General features: G+C 36.8%; 1 protein-coding gene across 3 annotated transcripts in view; it reads right to left on the bottom strand.

Moving 5' to 3' along the window:
• Window positions 1-17,201, bottom strand: part of USP6NL (USP6 N-terminal like) — a 221,286-nt gene that overhangs the window by 11,661 nt on the left and 192,424 nt on the right. For all 3 annotated transcript variants that reach the window (XM_036760376.1, XM_036760378.1, XM_036760377.1), the window contains exon 14: window positions 15,330-15,482. In XM_036760376.1, coding sequence (XP_036616271.1) covers window positions 15,330-15,482 — 153 coding nt within the window. The remainder of the gene's footprint in view (window positions 1-15,329; window positions 15,483-17,201) is intronic.

Genomic DNA, 17,201 nt, shown 5'->3' with positions numbered 1-17,201 from the left:
GGCAGATGCAAGGTTAAATGGCAGGTGTTCTGAAAAAAGATATTGAAATTTTAGTGGATTATAACTTCAGTGAGTCAGTCTTCAATATGATGTGGCATTCAAAAACTAAGGTGATCTTGGGTTTCCTTAAGAGGAGAATAGCTTCCAGGAATAGGAAGATGTTACTGTACTCTGTATTCTACTATATTCTATCCTCATCAGGCCTTATCTGGAATATTGTGCTCAGATATGGCTATCATGGTTTAAGAAGGACAAGTGACAAAATGCTGTATGTTTACAGGAAGGCAACTAAGATAGTGAAGAGGTCTGATTCAATGACATGTGAAAATTGGTTCAATGAACTGAGCAAATTTAACCTGGTAAAATAAAGATTAAATGGGGATATTATAACTGCCTTCAAATATTTGAAGGAGTGTCACACAGAGGAAAGATTAGTCATGTTATGATTAGCCCTAAAGAGTCCAACCAGGAATAAGGGGTAAAAGCTGAAAAGAGGCAAATTTTGGTTTAATGTTAGGAAAAACTTAACAACTAGGGCTATCCAAATGCATAATGACCTGCCTTGACAGGTAGTAAGATTCTCTCTCCTTGGAAGTCTTTAAGAAGAGGCTGCATGATTACTTGTCAGGTATTATGTTACAATAAGGATTTCTTTCATGTACATGTTGGAATAGATGGCTGAAGTCTCTTCCAACTCTCAACTACTGTGATTCTATGAAACAGCACACTTTAAAATAAATCGATGACTGCGCTAAATCAAAACCAAACAGTAGGATCCTGCAACCTCATTTACACTCTTGGGTAAGTTTTAACAACTTTCTAAAAAGAAGACAAAGTCCTCTGCACCGGGACAGGATGAAGTGTGGAAGCTGAATTCACAATGTGGAATATTAGCATTGTAATAGTCCAATGTATCCCTAGGAAAAAAATTTCTCTACAACCCAAATAGTACTGTTTGCCTAGCCTTTCCCAGATGACCTCAAGTGAGGGAAAAAAACTCATTACTTCTTATGGAAGCCAATTCTGTACAACTCCAATGATTAGGAAATTTCTCCATATTATCAAGTTGAAATTTGCCTCTTTGTAACTTTTCCCCATTGTTCCTAGTTCTGTTCCCTGCGGCCAAGCAGAAGTCTGAACCCTCTTTCATATGATAACTGTTCAAATGCTTGAAGACCATGATCATGTCTTGCCTTAAACCTTTTTTTCCTCCAAGCTAAATATTCCCAGAACAGATGTTTAATACCATAAGGCCCTTTACCATAATGGTGGCCTTCCTCTGGATATATTAGTCTTTCCTAAAAAATGATCCCCAAAACTGAACACGATATTTCTAGATGTAACTAATACAAAATGTTATAGCAGAACTATCACCAACTTATTTCTGAACTTATACCTCTGTTAATGTAGTCTAAGGTGGCATTAGGTTTCTCATGTGCCATTTCATATTGTTGACTCATAGTGAAGGTGTATTATTTCTACATTTTTTTTTTTGAGGAAAACGGCCATCTAACCCTGCATCCCCTTGTTTGCCCTAGGGCTGTTTTGAAGATCAAAAAAGAGAACACAGGTAAAGCATCTGGGCACACCTTAAAGTGCTACATGCTCATCAACTGAGAAATGGCCAAACTGTGGTACATGAATATAATGAGATATTACCGTGCTTTAAGAAATGTGTGATGAATACAGAGAAGCATGAAAAGATCTATATGAAATGATGCACAGTGAAATAAGCAAAGCCAAGAAAACAATATACACAAGGACTACAATAATGTAAATGGAAAGAACAAACACAATACAGTCAAAAGTAAATGTTTTAAAATTATAAAGAACAAGCAAAGCCTGAAAACAGATATGAAAAAAAAAACATTCCCTTTACAGAAGTAGGAGGTCTACACGTATTGTATATTACACATATTTTCAGACTTTTTCAATGTAGTGATATCTTTTGCTGAATTTTTCCTCTTTTTCTTATTTTGTCTTTTAAAAATACTATCTGTTATGAGATGGCTCTCTGGAAGTTAGGGGTAGGCTACTGAGGAAACCTATGGTGATACAAAAAAAAAAACCTAAAATGCCAAAATAACTTTTTAAAAAATAAAAACTGCTATGTAAATGCTAGCTATTGTTATATTTATTTGTAGAGGTAATTTTTTTGCAATTATCTGAAATGAATTTCATTTTATTAGAGTCAGCCCAGTGTCCTAAATCAGGAAAATCTTTTTGAATTCTGACTCTCTTCCACTGTATTAGCTAACACACCCAGCTCTGTGACATCTACCAATACGTGTCACTTATGACTTTAGTCAAGAAAAGCACAGATGACCAGAGCACTTTACTGGAAACTTCCTTCCAAGCTGACATCAAAACACTAATGTTAGAACACTCTAATGAATAAAAGGCCCAGCCATTCAACCTGTTCCTAATTCATCTATCTAGTATAGCATAAAAGAATTTTACCATCTAGCTTGCAATAATTAAGATAAACTGCATCTAAAGCATTCATCTAATCTTTCAGTTTAGTAACCTTTTCACAAAAGGAAATGAGATTAATCTGGTACCACCTAGTCTTAATTAAGTTATGCTAGATGTTTATGAACATAGCTTCCTCTTCTGGATGTTCACTAACCATGTCTTTAATACATGAGCATTACATCAAGAATCAAAACCAATCTCTCTGGTCTACAGTTTGCTGGTTGTATTTTTTTTTTTAAGAATTAAAACAACATTTTCCTGTCTCCAAAATTGTGGTACCTCTCCCATTCTCTATGATCTTTCAAGGATTATTGACAATGGCTCAGAAATCACATCTGTCACCTTTTTGAGTATCTACGTGTATTTCAACTAGGAGAAAAGACTGCAAATCAGCAAGAGAAGTTGTGTCTTCTCTTACTATGTACCTACTTTTTTTGGGTATAAATTCCCTACTAGCCATTTTTGTTCTGTCATTTCAAGAACAAAGATCACTTTCCTTGACAGAGAAAACAGAAACAAAAAAAGTTATCACTGTTCTATCCTTACTAAGCAGTGTCCAATATCTTTTTTTATTCTCCTCTTTTCCCCAACTTTAAGAAACAAACAAACCCTAAATCAAACTTTTTTTTTTTTTTGCTATCTTTAACTGTCACTAACAGCCTCAACTCATTCTGAGCTTTGGCATTCCTAATGCTTCTCCGACAGGTCTCTGTCATGTTTTTGTAATTATCTGCTATTAATTGCCTTTGCTTCCATCTTCCATGCTGTATTTTAAAAATCTAAGTTGGTAATGCATGAGTTTTCTCTATGTCCATAGTGATTTCTTCAGAAAACTCCCCTATTTTTTCTTCTTCTTCATAACTGTCTCTTTTTTGTCTTTACAACATTATTCTTGAAAGCTTTCCTTCTCTCCTGGTCTTACTTCCCCTACAGAAATTCAGTATATGAGATCCTGACTATCCCTTCTCTGAACTCTTTGCAATCTGCTTTCCCCAAATCTACTGTGCCTATAGGACTATTCCTACTTTTTGTTTTTCTGCTCATCACAAATTCTAAAGATAGAAACATTACTTCACTCCTGTTATCATATACTCCAGAGACCAGTATTTACTTAGTGGCAAGAACAAGATCTTGAATACAATATGCCTCTCTTCTTTTCTCTATTTTTTGAAGGATGAAGCTATCATTAAGAAAAGTCAGGGCTTTATTAGCTACTGTGCAGAGAGCATTTCAGAAATATCCCATCACTACTACCACATGAATTAATACTAAGCTTATGATAGATTTCCCAAACTCCTCATCTATTTCCTCTTTCTGCTTGGGTGTGCTAAAGTATATCTCAAATTCTGGCCCCAACCCCCCATGCTTCACTATTCTGGTTCCTGTTTTTCTTATAGGTCTAGATCCTCTTAATATATAATTTTCCTTGCTCCCTCCTTGCCTTTTATCTATCTCGTTTCTTTTGAATAAGGTTATTACAAATCTATTTTCCAATTACAAATCTCATCTCATCAAGTTTAAATGATATTAATGAAGTCAAATTTATCTACAAGAATTAGGACCTGTAACTCATCATAATTGTTACCCATGATCTCTTTACTGGTAAATCCAATGGCATTTTCTCAGCTCTCAATCTTCTTAACTTTTCTGCAGTGTTTAACATTGCTGATCACCCCTCTCCTTCTGTGCTTGGCACCATGTCATTCTCAATCTTCTTTGCAGGATCATCATCACCATCATCCATCCATCACCCACAACATCCACACCCCAAAACTGAAATAATCCCTATTCTAAAGGCACTTACATCTGAAAGTGAAGAACAGGTACGTGTACACACACACACACACACACACACACACACACACACACACACACAACCCTCCCCCCCCTATAAAATTAACAAATACAAATATATACAAAGTATACAAAAGCAAAGCAGTTTGGAAGCTAATGCTAATTGGGTTTGGAAAAACTTTATGCAGAAGATGTTGCATGAGCTCTGTTTTTAAATAAAGAGAAGGAATTTACAGGGAAGAGAGATAAGGAAGAAGTGCATTCCAGGTATGGAAAATGGCCCAGGAAAAGGCAAAGAAAATTACACTGGCAGCAGTGCATAGAACGGCCTGACAGGCTCCAGTGAGAGTCTTGAGGTAAGGAGACCAATCACGAGGTTACTGCAATAATAAAGGCAAAAGGTGATGAGAGCCTGAACTAAGGTAGTAGTCATGTACGTGAAGAGAAGGGAATGCATGGGAGAGATGTTTCAAAAGTAAATATGAGAAGATCTGGCAACTGGGGTGAGAGAGAGTGAGAAGTTTAGGATAATGCTGTGATTATGAACATGGGAATGAATGGAAGAATGGTGGCATCTTAAGCAGAAATAAGAAAGTTTGGAAGAGTGGATGGTTCAAAGGGAAAATAAATAAAGTCAGTTGTGGACATGCTGATTAAGAGATTTCTCCAGAACATCCAATTTGAAATGTCTATACTTAACCATCAGAATTGTCCAAATTTTGGGGAAGAAGACAATTTGTCATCTTCAAGCTGAAGTTGAATGGACATTTGTCAGGGATGTTTTAGACAGCATTCATAATTCAGGCAGGGGTAGGACAAGACAACATGTGATGCTCTCCCAAATCTGCAATCCTATGATTTAAGTGCATACAAAAAGATAACTCAAAATTCCTAAGTAAAATGTATCCATGGTTTTAATTTCATTTAATAAATTGTTCACTTCTGTTGCAAATGGAAGTATACAGAACACCTTGAAATTATAAAATTCCAGAGGATATGGCCTCTTTTTGTCCCAATAAGATTTTCAATAAGGTGGAGAGATAAGAATGGGTTGGTGTAAATTAAGCATTCAATGGGCAGGTGTATAAAACAGCCTCTCATATCCACTCTTTCCAAACAACTCATACTAGTATGGAAGCTTGGGCTAGGAGTGGTATATTATGCAAGATTGGAGGTGAACATTGGGCCAGGATTGAGTTATTAGTTTCAGGCCTAAGACATTATTATATACAATAATATTTCTAGTTAACAAGGAGGGTAAATTCCAATGGCACATTTCTTTTACTTAGAAAAAAAGCCTAAAAGGACAAACAAAATTTTAAAAGTAGAATTAATAGAGGCATAGAGAAACATTGTAGGATGTCAGAAAAAAAAAGGTTACAGTATAAAGTATCATTAAACACTAAAATACATATTTGCTCAATATACTGCCTTTTAAAATTTAGATCAGCATCTTTCACTGCCTTAATATATAGTTTAGCAAGTATTTATTGACTGGATAGCACTGACAGATCTCAGCAGAGGCTTTTGGTCAGTCTAGATTCCTCCTATTCCCTGACATTCATAGTTTGTATATTATGGGGATTTGGAATCTATGAACAAAATAGAAATAGGAATGAAGAAGAGATGGAGAAGGTTAACCACTCCTGTCCCCCTCTTCTCAGTGAGATGGGGTTATAACTTGCCAGACCTTGTGGCCTGAACAATGATACTTTCATTTCTCTCAGGAAGTTAATAGGGGATGAATTCTGTTGGTTTCTAAACTATTGGAAAGCATCAATCACTAAAAGAGAAATTTCCTTTTGCCAATCTAAATCCCTCTGTGCATAAGCTACCCACCATCCACAAATTATGAAGACTCATACTGTGTGTTTTTTTAAAAATGCTACTGGTCTTCATTATTCAAGGAAATTTGTTTCCAGAGGGTTCCATAGAAGCCTAATAGAAATCCTTTTCAAACACAGCTACTAATGTTCAGAATGTTAGTATATACATTATACATCTATATCCTTAGTCCTTCAGTAGTTTAAAATGAAGTCTTTCTTCAAAGGATGGGAAGATAATTTAACCAGGTAAATAACATTTTTATTTCAATTCTATTTAAGGAGCAATACAGGAACAAAGAACTTCCTTAGCTTGGGTAAGTCCTAAGCAAAGAAAAAATTTCCTCCAAGCACATGAAATGAAACAAGAAGAGCAATTTGCCAATGTAACCGTGCATATTAATAGGCATTACTCAAACTCACAAAGAAATACAACAAAGAATATTCAGCAATTTTGTGAACCAATCAAGGAAAAGACAACAAAGAGACACTTATGAAGTTAAAGAATAACTGCTGGGAAACTGTGGGAGATGCGGAAATAGGTGATGGAGTTCATTTTTACTTGAACAGAAGAAAAAGGAAACCAATATAGAGAGAAAAGGAAGTAAGTTACAAGGGCAGTCATCAATGGTATTTTAAGTATGCCAATAAATATTCTCTAATTTTTCACAAAAGCAAAACAAAGCATAAAACATCCTGGCCCAACACCTCTGAGGTCTATCTCATGGACATAAGTTTATACTGCAGAACAGTGCATCTTCACATCTGGCACTTACGTCTGCACCATGACCCCTCGTTCTCTCACTCTCTAAACACGCTTGTGGCAGAACAATCACTTAAGCACAATTGAAGGATTCAAGCATAAATGCTGTCAAAGCCAGATGGCTATTAAAGGGTAAAACATTCTTTTTTTGTTTTTTTGTCAAGGGTTCAGTAAGATTGACTTATCCAGCTATTGTTTGAGTCATTACTACAACCTCAAATTTAAAACTGTATCCTTTTATTATTATCAGTGAACAAGGGTTAAAATAAAGAATTAATGCCCTACTCCTTTAAAGAACCATTTGAATCAGAATATTGGGAAGAGATACCAGTATCTTTAGTACAAATCTGACAATGCTGGTTTCCTTCTCCATCATGCAAAACTGGTGAGAGCATTTTTATCAAAGTTGTGCTTCTGAGCCATATGTTAAGAGTAATCTTATTAAAAAGGAAAACAAAAACAAACTTGGCAAATTTCAAAGAAAAGAAAATGTTCAATGTCTAGTCTATGAAAACATAAATAAAACAGCTAATATTAATATCTAGATAATCCTTAGAAAGAAGGAAGGAAAGTAGAAAAGGGAAGAAAGAAGAATGTGAAGAGGCAGAGAAAGAGAAAGAAAGAAAGGAGGGAGTAAGGGAGGGAAGAAGGAAGGAAGGAAGGAAAAATAAAGTCTTCACATCGAGATTTTTGTCTATTTCTTGATCTTGCTCAAGTCTTTGTCACCACCCAGTGGAAACTCAGTTCAACTGCAAGATTTACAGAATAATTGCCTCAGTAGGCATTAACAGCTTCTTGCACTGAACAACAGACATATAATTAGGGTAAAGTGCTCTAAGTGCTCTCTTGTGAACAACAGTCTACTTTTTAATTTCAGCACCAGAATGTATGTACTCTGACTGTTCTAACAGTTTTAAGTGAGGAGTGAAAGGACCCATTGTCAGAAAAATTATTCTAGAAAAATGGCATCTTGGTAGGAGCTTTATGATTCCTTCTTTACAAATGACTTCTGATTGAACGCTATAGTTTTAGAGTCAAAGTAAGTTTTTAAAATACCATCATAACACTGTGACCTCAAATCAATATTTGAAATATGAAAGTGTCTTTTATTTTCCTGTACTATGTGCCAGTAGAACATAAAATGTATGTAATACAGTGAGGACTACCAGAAAGGTGATCCATTCTGCTTTTTTATACCAATTCTATAGAGTCCTGAGAGTTAAAATAAGAGCTGCTTTAAATTTTTTAAATAGAGTATGCAAACTCCCTTTCCTTAGGTTAAACTTAAAAGAAAAAGGAAGTGGTGGTGCCATAACTGTTCCAGTCCACTTCTCACTAGACTATTACTTAATACTGTATGCATTCTATAGATCTTAAGATAAATTATTATACTGCTCAAAAATGACTTTTAAGTACTTACTATAACCTTCAATTTACAAAAGGATTTTTTTTAAAAAGGAGTATGCAATGGTTCCAATTATAAAAATTAAAAAGAGATATGGCAGCCTCTCAACCTCAACAAAAGGGGGACAGTGGCTATTATAATTTAACAATGAGCTCAGAAGCAAGTGTGTAATCAGTTTGAACAATAGAATAACCTGTAATGCTAAAATAATTTCTGAAAGCAAGTACAAGTTAATGAGTTCTGTCTAATCAATTACAATATTATAAGCACCTACTATGCAGCAAGGAATTGTAATGAAGAGAAAACCTAATGAAGAGAAATATAGGGGGAAATATAGGGTAGAATTATTACTATATTTTTCTGAGTTTAACTTTTGGTCCTATTAGAAGCCAAAGCACATCTATATAGAAGTGTAACTAAAATGACTGGTACTTTGGAGTCCCTGCCAATTGGCTGTGATTTAAATACTTTTTAAAAGCCAAGTATATGCACATAATATGTGTAATTACATAACAAGTTTATATGCAAATATATGAATATATACATGTAGGATTCTATACCATCCTGTAGAAACCTCTCTGCAGACCCACTATCTTGAATGATGACTCTCTAACTCGGACCATTTATGGGGGTTCCCAGCCATGCTCAGTTCACTCTCACTACTCTTACTTTCTTGATATCTCCACTTCCTTGCAGTTGAATTGCTCCCCTCTTTAGTACACATCCCTACTCTACCCCCTTTATGTACTGTCTTCCCTCATTTGGATGTGCCTTCCTGTCTTATTTGTTTGGATATATATCCTCATCATTTACTCCAGAGCCTGATACCACATAATAAGCATTTAATTTCTCCAGTGCTCGCGTGCTCTCTCTCCCTGTCCCTGTCTTCCATATTCTCTACTATTCCTCAGTAAAAGATATGAAGCTTTAACTTCACAAGTACAAGTGTTGCATATGTGGCATCCTTTCGTAAGGCCTGGCTCTGTGAATATGTTTATGAGAAGATAAGTTCTCAGGAAGGCAAAGGACTTAATAGAACTATAAGCAAGACTGTAATGAATTTCCTAATAGCTGTTCTCTTTTAAGGGACTCTAACATATTACACAGTTATAGCCATAATTAAACCAAAAATTTCTAATTTAGAAGTAGCTAGTATTATAGACTATCTAGAAAAATGGCAGTGTTTAAGGCAGAACTTCTGTAAAATTCTATAATGAACAATGAACAACAAATTCAGAGAAACATCAGACTTGTAAGAAGTGATGAAGAAAAGAAGAATCAAAAGAACAGCATACACAATGACTATAACAATGCAAATAAAGACACCCCTAAAGGGCAACAAAAAGCGAGTGAAATACAATAGACAATGTTAGCACCAAACTATTAAAGCTAAAATACCTCTTTACAATCTGTAAACTCCAAAAACTGAAAGTGGCATGTGATACAGCAGAGAAAAGAATGAGTTGCCTAAGAAAGTAGTGTGTTTCTGCTCACTGAAAATCTTCGGGGCGGAGCCAAGATGGTGGTAGAAAGCAGGGACTAGCATGAGCTCCCCGCCGAGTCCCTCCAACAACCTATAAAAAATGGCTCTGAACCAATTCTAGAACTGCAGAACCCACAAAAGAGCAGAGGGAAGCAGGGCTCCAGCCCAGGACACCTAGGATGGTCTCTGGGTGAGGTCTATCCCACACTGAGCTGGGAGCAGAGCGGAGCAGAGCCCAGGGTGGGCAGCGTGGACCAATCAGACCAGGAGCCGGGTGGAGCGTGCCCTAGTGCCCTGAATCAGTGAGCTGCAGCAGTTACCAGACTTCTCAACCCACAAACACCAAAGACAACAGAGAAGGTCAGTGGGAAAAGCTGCGGGAGGGGAAGGAGTTCAGGTTCAGCCACCGCCCCGGGGGCAGCTACAGAACTAGAGCTGCAGTTGCTTCTGGCCCCAGGCCCACCTGGTGGGAGGAATTAAGTGGCAGATCAGAGCAGGAGTGAAGAGCCGGCTGAAGATCTAAGTCCAGTCCGGGTTGGGGGTTCTTGGGGAAGGAGGAGTGCTGGTGTGGCAGACCTGGCGCATCCCCCAAGCTTGGAACATAGTTCTCATTACTCTACAAGCAGTCATATCTCAGCAAAAAAGTCAAGGGTCAAGTAAGTTGGCTGGGAACATGGCCAGGCAGCGACAATGCACCCAGATTCAGTCTCAGACTTTGGAATCTTTCTTTGGTGACAAAGAAGACCAAAACATACAACCTAAAGAAGTCAACAAAGTCAAAGAGCTTACAACAAAAGCCTCCAAGAAAAGCATGAACTGGTCTCAGGCCATGGAAGAGCTCAAAAAGGATTTGGAAAAGCAAGTTAGAGAAGTAGAGGAAAAATTGGGAAGAGAAATGAGAAGGATGCGAGAAAACCATGAAAAAGAAGTCAATGACTTGCTAAAGGAGACCCAAAAAAATACTGAAAAATATACTGAAGAAAATAACACCTTAAAAAAATAGACTAACTCAAATGGCAAAAGAGCTCCAAAAAGCCAATGAGGAGAAGAATGCCTTGAAAGGCAGAATTAGCCAAATGGAAAGGGCGGTCCAAAAGACCCCTGAAGAAAATACTACCTTAAAAATTAGATTGGAGCAAGTGGAAGCTAGTGACTTGATGAGAAATCAAGATATTATAAAACAGAACCAAAGGAATGAAAAAATGGAAGACAATGTCAAATATCTCACTGGAAAAACCACTGACCTGGAAAATAGATCCAGGAGAGATAATTTAAAAATTACTGGACTACCTGAAAGCCATGATCAAAAAAAGAGACTAGATATCATCTTTCAAGAAATTATCAAGGAGAACTGCCCTGATATTCTAGAGCCACAGGGCAAAACATAAATTGAAAGAATCCACCGTTCGCCTCCTCAAATAGTTCCCAAAAAGAAATCTCCTAGGAATATTGTAGCCAAATTCCAGAGCTCTCAGATCAAGGAGAAAATACTGCAAGCAGCCAGAAAGAAACAATTTGAGTATTGGGGAAACACAATCAGAATATCCCAAGATCTAGCAGCTTCTACATTAAGAGATCGAAGGGCTTGGAATACGATATTCCAGAGGTCAATGGAGCTAGGATTAAAACCAAGAATCACCTACCCAGCAAAACTGAGTATCATGCTCCAAGGCGAAATATGGATTTTCAATAACAGAGGACTTTCAAGCTTTCTCAGTAAAAAGACCAGAGCTGAATAGAAAATTTGACTTTGAAACATAACAATCAAGAGAAGCATGAAAAGGTAAACAAGAAAGAGAAATCATATGGGACTTACTAAAGTTGAACTGTTTTGTTTACATTCCTATATGGAAAGATGATGTGTATGATTCATGAGACCTCAGTATTAGGGTAGCTGAAGGCAATATGCAAATACACACACACACACATATGTGTATATGTATATATACATATATATACACCCACACATGTGTTTATATATATATATATGTATATGTGAGTGTGTATGTGTGTATATATGTATGTGTATATATACAGAGAGAGAGAGAGAGCGGACACAGGGTGAGTTGAAGATGAAGGGAAGATATCTAAAAGAAATAAAATCAAATTAAGGGATGAGAGAGGAATATATTGAGAGAGGGAGATAGGGAGGGATAGAATGGGGTAAATTATCTCGCATAAAAGTGGCAAGAAAAAGCAGTTCTGTAGGAAGAGAGAGAAGGCAGGTGAGGGGGAATGAGTGAATCCTGCTCTCATCAGATTTGACCTGAGGAGGGAATACCATACATATTCAATTGGTTATCTTACTCCACAGGAAAAAAGGAGGAAGAGGATAAAAAAGGGAGGATGATAGAAGGGAGGCCAGATGGGGGGTGGAGGTAATCAAAAACAAACACTTTCGAAAGGGAACAGGGCCAAGGGAGAAAATTCAATAAAGGGGGATAGGTTAGGAAGGAGCAAAATACAGTTAGTCTTTCACAACATGAGCATTGTGGAAGGGTTATACATAATGATAGGCATGTGGCCTATATTGAATTGCTTGCCTTCTTACGGAGGGTGGGTGGGAAGGGAAGAGGGGAGAGAATTTGGAACTTAAAGTTTTAAAAACAGATGTTCAAAAACAAAAAAAAGAAGTTTTTGCATGCAACTAGAAAATAAGATACACAGGCAATGGGGTGTAGAAATTTATCTTGCCCTACAAGAAAGGAAGGGAAAAGGGGATGGGAGGGGAGTGGGATGACGGAAGGGAGGGCTGACTGGGGAACAGGGCAACCAGAATATACGCCATCTTGGAGTGGGGGGGGAGAGTAGAAATGGGGAGAAAATTTGTAATTTAAACTCTTGCGAAAATCAATGCTGAAAACTAAATATATTAAATTTTAAAAAAAGACAAAAAAAACAAAAAAAAATCTTCAAGCAGAAACTGCTGTAATGGATATGCTTTATGATCTGAATTAAATGGATAATGTGATCAATTCCGACTTTAAAATCTTATGATTATGTGAATGAAATGTTTGTTGGACTGGATTTAAAAAAAAAAAACAAAGAAAAATATACTAGGCAAAGCCTAAAGTAAATGAGGTTGAAAAGTTTTAATTAAAAATGCTAAATGCAAAACAAATACTGAAGTAGTAAAGTTTGGTCTAGTATAGAGAGTATGCACATAGGCTATTTATTGGATTACTTAGTGTGAAGGGCAACTAGGATATTTAAAATAATACGTCTGACATTAAACCAGAGAATTTTAAATCACTTCCCCCAGATTTATAAAGGCAGAGAAGGCAATACTGAATATAAAGTCTATTTAATTTTTAAATTTTTTATGCTTAATTTTTAAAAACGTCAATTTACTAAATAAAATAAGGCTGCCAAGTTAATGGCATTCTAAGAAAACAGCTACTTATGACAATGATCCCAATGCAATTCTATTACTATCATCCTACTGAATATTACAGTGATGGTTTTCTTTTAAGCTTTGTACTTCAAAAACCCAAGTCTCTATACCCTCCCTCATATGTACTCTTTAAGCCTCCAACTCTTACAACTAAATTTCATTAAGCACTTTCTTTCAGCAACAAATCTTTCCTGAAAAGCCCACCTGTTCTGTGAAAACTTCACTTAAACTCCCCATCACTCATTTTTCCTCAGATGTCTCTAGTTGGTCCATATTCTTCCATTAAATGAAATAGTGTTCCTATTGCTGATCTAACACTAATGATGCTGAGCATACTGGCAAAATAATGCCACATTAATTTCAACAACTGTTGAAGGAAGGGACGGGTAATGAAAAACCAATCCTTTTGAAATAATGGAAACAAAAACAAAAAGGAATTATACAGCTCCTCCCTACATTAATGCAAGTGACAGAGATTATGTATAAATCAATTTAAAGTAAGATATTAAACCACCATATTATAAAATGTATAATAATTGGGCAACATATGAGACAAACTTTAAATGGAACATGAATACCCTACGCTGTTTGAAGAAAAATATTTTCTCTTTAAAAAGACAATAAGAGAAACAGAATGTCGCACAGTGGGCGGAGAGCTGGCCAAAGAGTCAGGATGACTTAGTTTCAAGTCCCACTTCTGACAAGCACTGGCAGTAGGACCAGCCATTTAAACTCTCAATACCACAAGCAACTCCCTAAGACTAGGTGCAGTTGCTGACTTTCATTGGTAGAAGGAAAATGGGAGAGGGGTAAGGAAAGAAGAAGAGAAGAGGGAACATGCTGAAGGGAAGGAGAAGGAGAGATTGCAAAAATGTGCTGTATATAGTAAGAAAAAAAAATTCTTAGTAGCAGAGCTGTCACAAAGGGCAAGGGGAACATCCTCACTAGCCAATGACGATGTCTCTAACAAAGTACGCTTTCATTTGCATTTATTACTGTGGCTCCTGTGCTAGCAAACTGATTACAATGAATAAGTATTAGAAAAGCATTAATTAACTATAAAAAATATGGAGTCATGAATCTGTCCATATGAAAAGAGGATATTACCTAGGTGCTAACTATATTTCCACTGCTTTTTATATATCCCTTATTAACTCGGCTCTTTCTATGCCTAGCAATCATTTTTCAATTGATCTACTTCAACCCCTAAAAAGGCAGCTCCATAATATCACATTAAGAAGACACTGTAGAAGCGACCACAACTCTAGCTCCAACTAATTTTAGTTCTTCTTTTTCTTTTCCCTTTTTCTCCCCTCTCCCTCAAAAAGTTCCAGTTAGAGAAGTGACTTTTATTCAGAGAGAAAAAAATGACAGTGGAAAGAATGCTGGGTTTAGAATTAGCCCGGGTACAAACCAGCTTTCTTACTATCTTCATGCCCTTGAATACATAACAATCTCTCTGGGCCTCAGTTTCCTCATCTGTAAAAGCAGGGGGCTAGACTAGATAACCTTTAAGCTCCTTCCCTGCTGTAATCAACAATCTTATGAGAAAAGAAGGCCACAAGCATTTATCCAGCACCTATATTATATGCCAGGCAATATACTAATCACTACACAAATATTAGCACATTTGATCCTCACAACAATCCTAGGAACTAGGTGCTATTATTATTCCCATTTAACAGCTGAGGAAACTGAGGCAGACAGAAGTTAAATTAACTTTTCCAGGGTCACACAGTTAGTAAGTATCTGAGGCAGGAATTGAAATCAGGTTGTCCAAGTCTCATGCTCAAACCACTGGGCCACCTATCTGCTTTCTAAGAATACATGCCCTGAGTCACATACTTTCAATCTGGATATATAACATATTATGCCTTTCTGTGTTTCTTAAATTCTCCAAAATACACGGTGATATTGTCCACACTGCAGAATACAAAGTGGTACTTACTGAATCAAGATTCACTAGCATTACTGGATCTGTGGAGGCAGATTTATATTTATTTTACTTAGAATCAAAGCTTTCGTAGGCTGTTTCAGTATAAATAGGAACCGCACCATCTAATAAGAGTTTATATATACCAATACTAATGAAAGTATAATGATTATACTTCTAAAACTGGTCAGTGTTAAGCTGACCATGTATTTTAATCTTTATTATATTAGAAAGCAGGATCTTTGGTAAAATTTCTTACCGGGTTCTGGGAGATCTAATTTGGCCCGTTTCAGTTCTAACATAGAATTCTGAAGTTGTTCTATTACGAAGTCATCATCAAAAAAAAAGTCCTTGGCTAGTGTTTCTTGAAGAAATTCCACAAGCTCCTCCATAGATAGTTTCATTAGATGCTCTAATAAGGGACAGGAGAAAAGAAAAACATATCGTCAATGGTCCCCACTGGTTTCACTACCACTGGTACTTGGTTTCAGCTATACGCAGTTAAATGGTGGTTGAATAAAACAAACTGGAAGTTTAAGTATTTCACCATAGCTATTATTAAATAACATAACAGAAATAATATGCCCTTTGAGACGAAACAGCTAAAGATTAAAAAAGTATTTGAATTTGGGGATGGGGGTATGCTGCCAAATGTCTCCCCTTTGTTTCAAAAAGTTCTAGGCTCCCAAAATGAGTGACAGTAACAGTCAAAAAACATCTGTTGGAAAAATATAAATGAACACAGAAGGGTCATACAGGGTGATGTGAGGGTCTATGTGTCTCCCCTAGCAGTTGTATTTAACTCCCAATGGTAGGAAGGCATTAATATTGATTTTAAATGCTTTAAAATCATTTGCATCACACCTGGTTCAGGGCCCTGTGTTGACATAAGGTTTTGATGACAAGGTAGAAGGCTATCCCAGTAAATGTCCTGGGGTCTCCCTCACTTCTCCCTAAAGGTGACAAATGTTTCAATTTAATACATATACAATAGCCATCACATCAAGTAAATTTTATGATATGGTAGTTTCCAGTACCTGAAAAAGTGAAGTTCTTTCTATCAGTCTGGCTCTTACAAGCATCATTGAGGGAAGAAATCATTGTACAGAGAGGGCCCAAGTTGCTCATCACAGGCAGATAGGCAAGGTGCAATGGGAAGGGCAGTGCCCCCAAACAACGATAGCTTGGAGAAGCAACCCCTGTACTAAAGGTGCCAGTCATCACTACCAACTTGTCAACTAACTGCCATAACAGCCTAGGTGAAGCAAAGAACTCCTGAAGACAAGTCAGGAGGCAGCATACACCAGACAGCTCCACCACCATAACCACCTTGACCACCATCATCCCCTAAATACTGATGTAGGCACTTCAGGAATCTAAAACTAAGACTCTTCCAGTCCAGTGCCTGCAGCCATCAGGCTGGGGAGGCAAGCCCTGTGGAGATGCAACCTGACAACTACTCTTACAGACACTATTGCCACAGCCACTGAAGACCCAGATAAAGAAAGTTATTACCAACAAAGTCCTTGGTTCTGAAAAGGGGTTCAGCATCAGAAACTGATGTAATTTTATCAGTGGAAATAATACTGAATCCTAAGGACAAAAGGATCTTTCCATGTGATTTACAGCTGAAACCTTCCACATGTCAGACTTCCATATAGGTTAGACCCATTAGACCGAGAGCTTCTTGAGAGAGAGGAATGTCTTCTTATTCTGTTTGTACTTCCTTCATTTAGCCCAGTGTTTTACATATAGTAAACATTCAATAAATGCTTTATCAATTCATATCTATCAAGGAAAAAGGAATCAAGGGCCATAATTTTTTTTAAAGTACCTTAATAAAGGTACTATTATTTTTGGTGTATAAAAATATAATTTCCTTTCACTTTTTAAATTGGGTCAGGGACTATACTACAGAACTAATAATATAAATTAAATGTCTTTTGTGTTTTGGCTAGCTAATCAAGAGAACGTTGGGGGAGGAAGAAAAGGGCATTTATAGACAGGCACAGATATAGACATCGAGGTATAGATATGAATGCAGAAATTTACAAAGACATAGAGCTGTAGATGAAGAAGAAAATGGACACAGATATAGATATATAATAAACAGGCTATCTGAAAGTCTCAG

This window comes from Trichosurus vulpecula, chromosome 5 (assembly GCF_011100635.1).
Source record: "Trichosurus vulpecula isolate mTriVul1 chromosome 5, mTriVul1.pri, whole genome shotgun sequence".
In the NCBI taxonomy this organism is placed as follows: Eukaryota; Metazoa; Chordata; class Mammalia; order Diprotodontia; family Phalangeridae; genus Trichosurus; species Trichosurus vulpecula.
The sequence above is the reverse complement of the archived record's forward strand: the minus strand, read 5'-3'. Positions and strand labels throughout refer to the sequence as shown.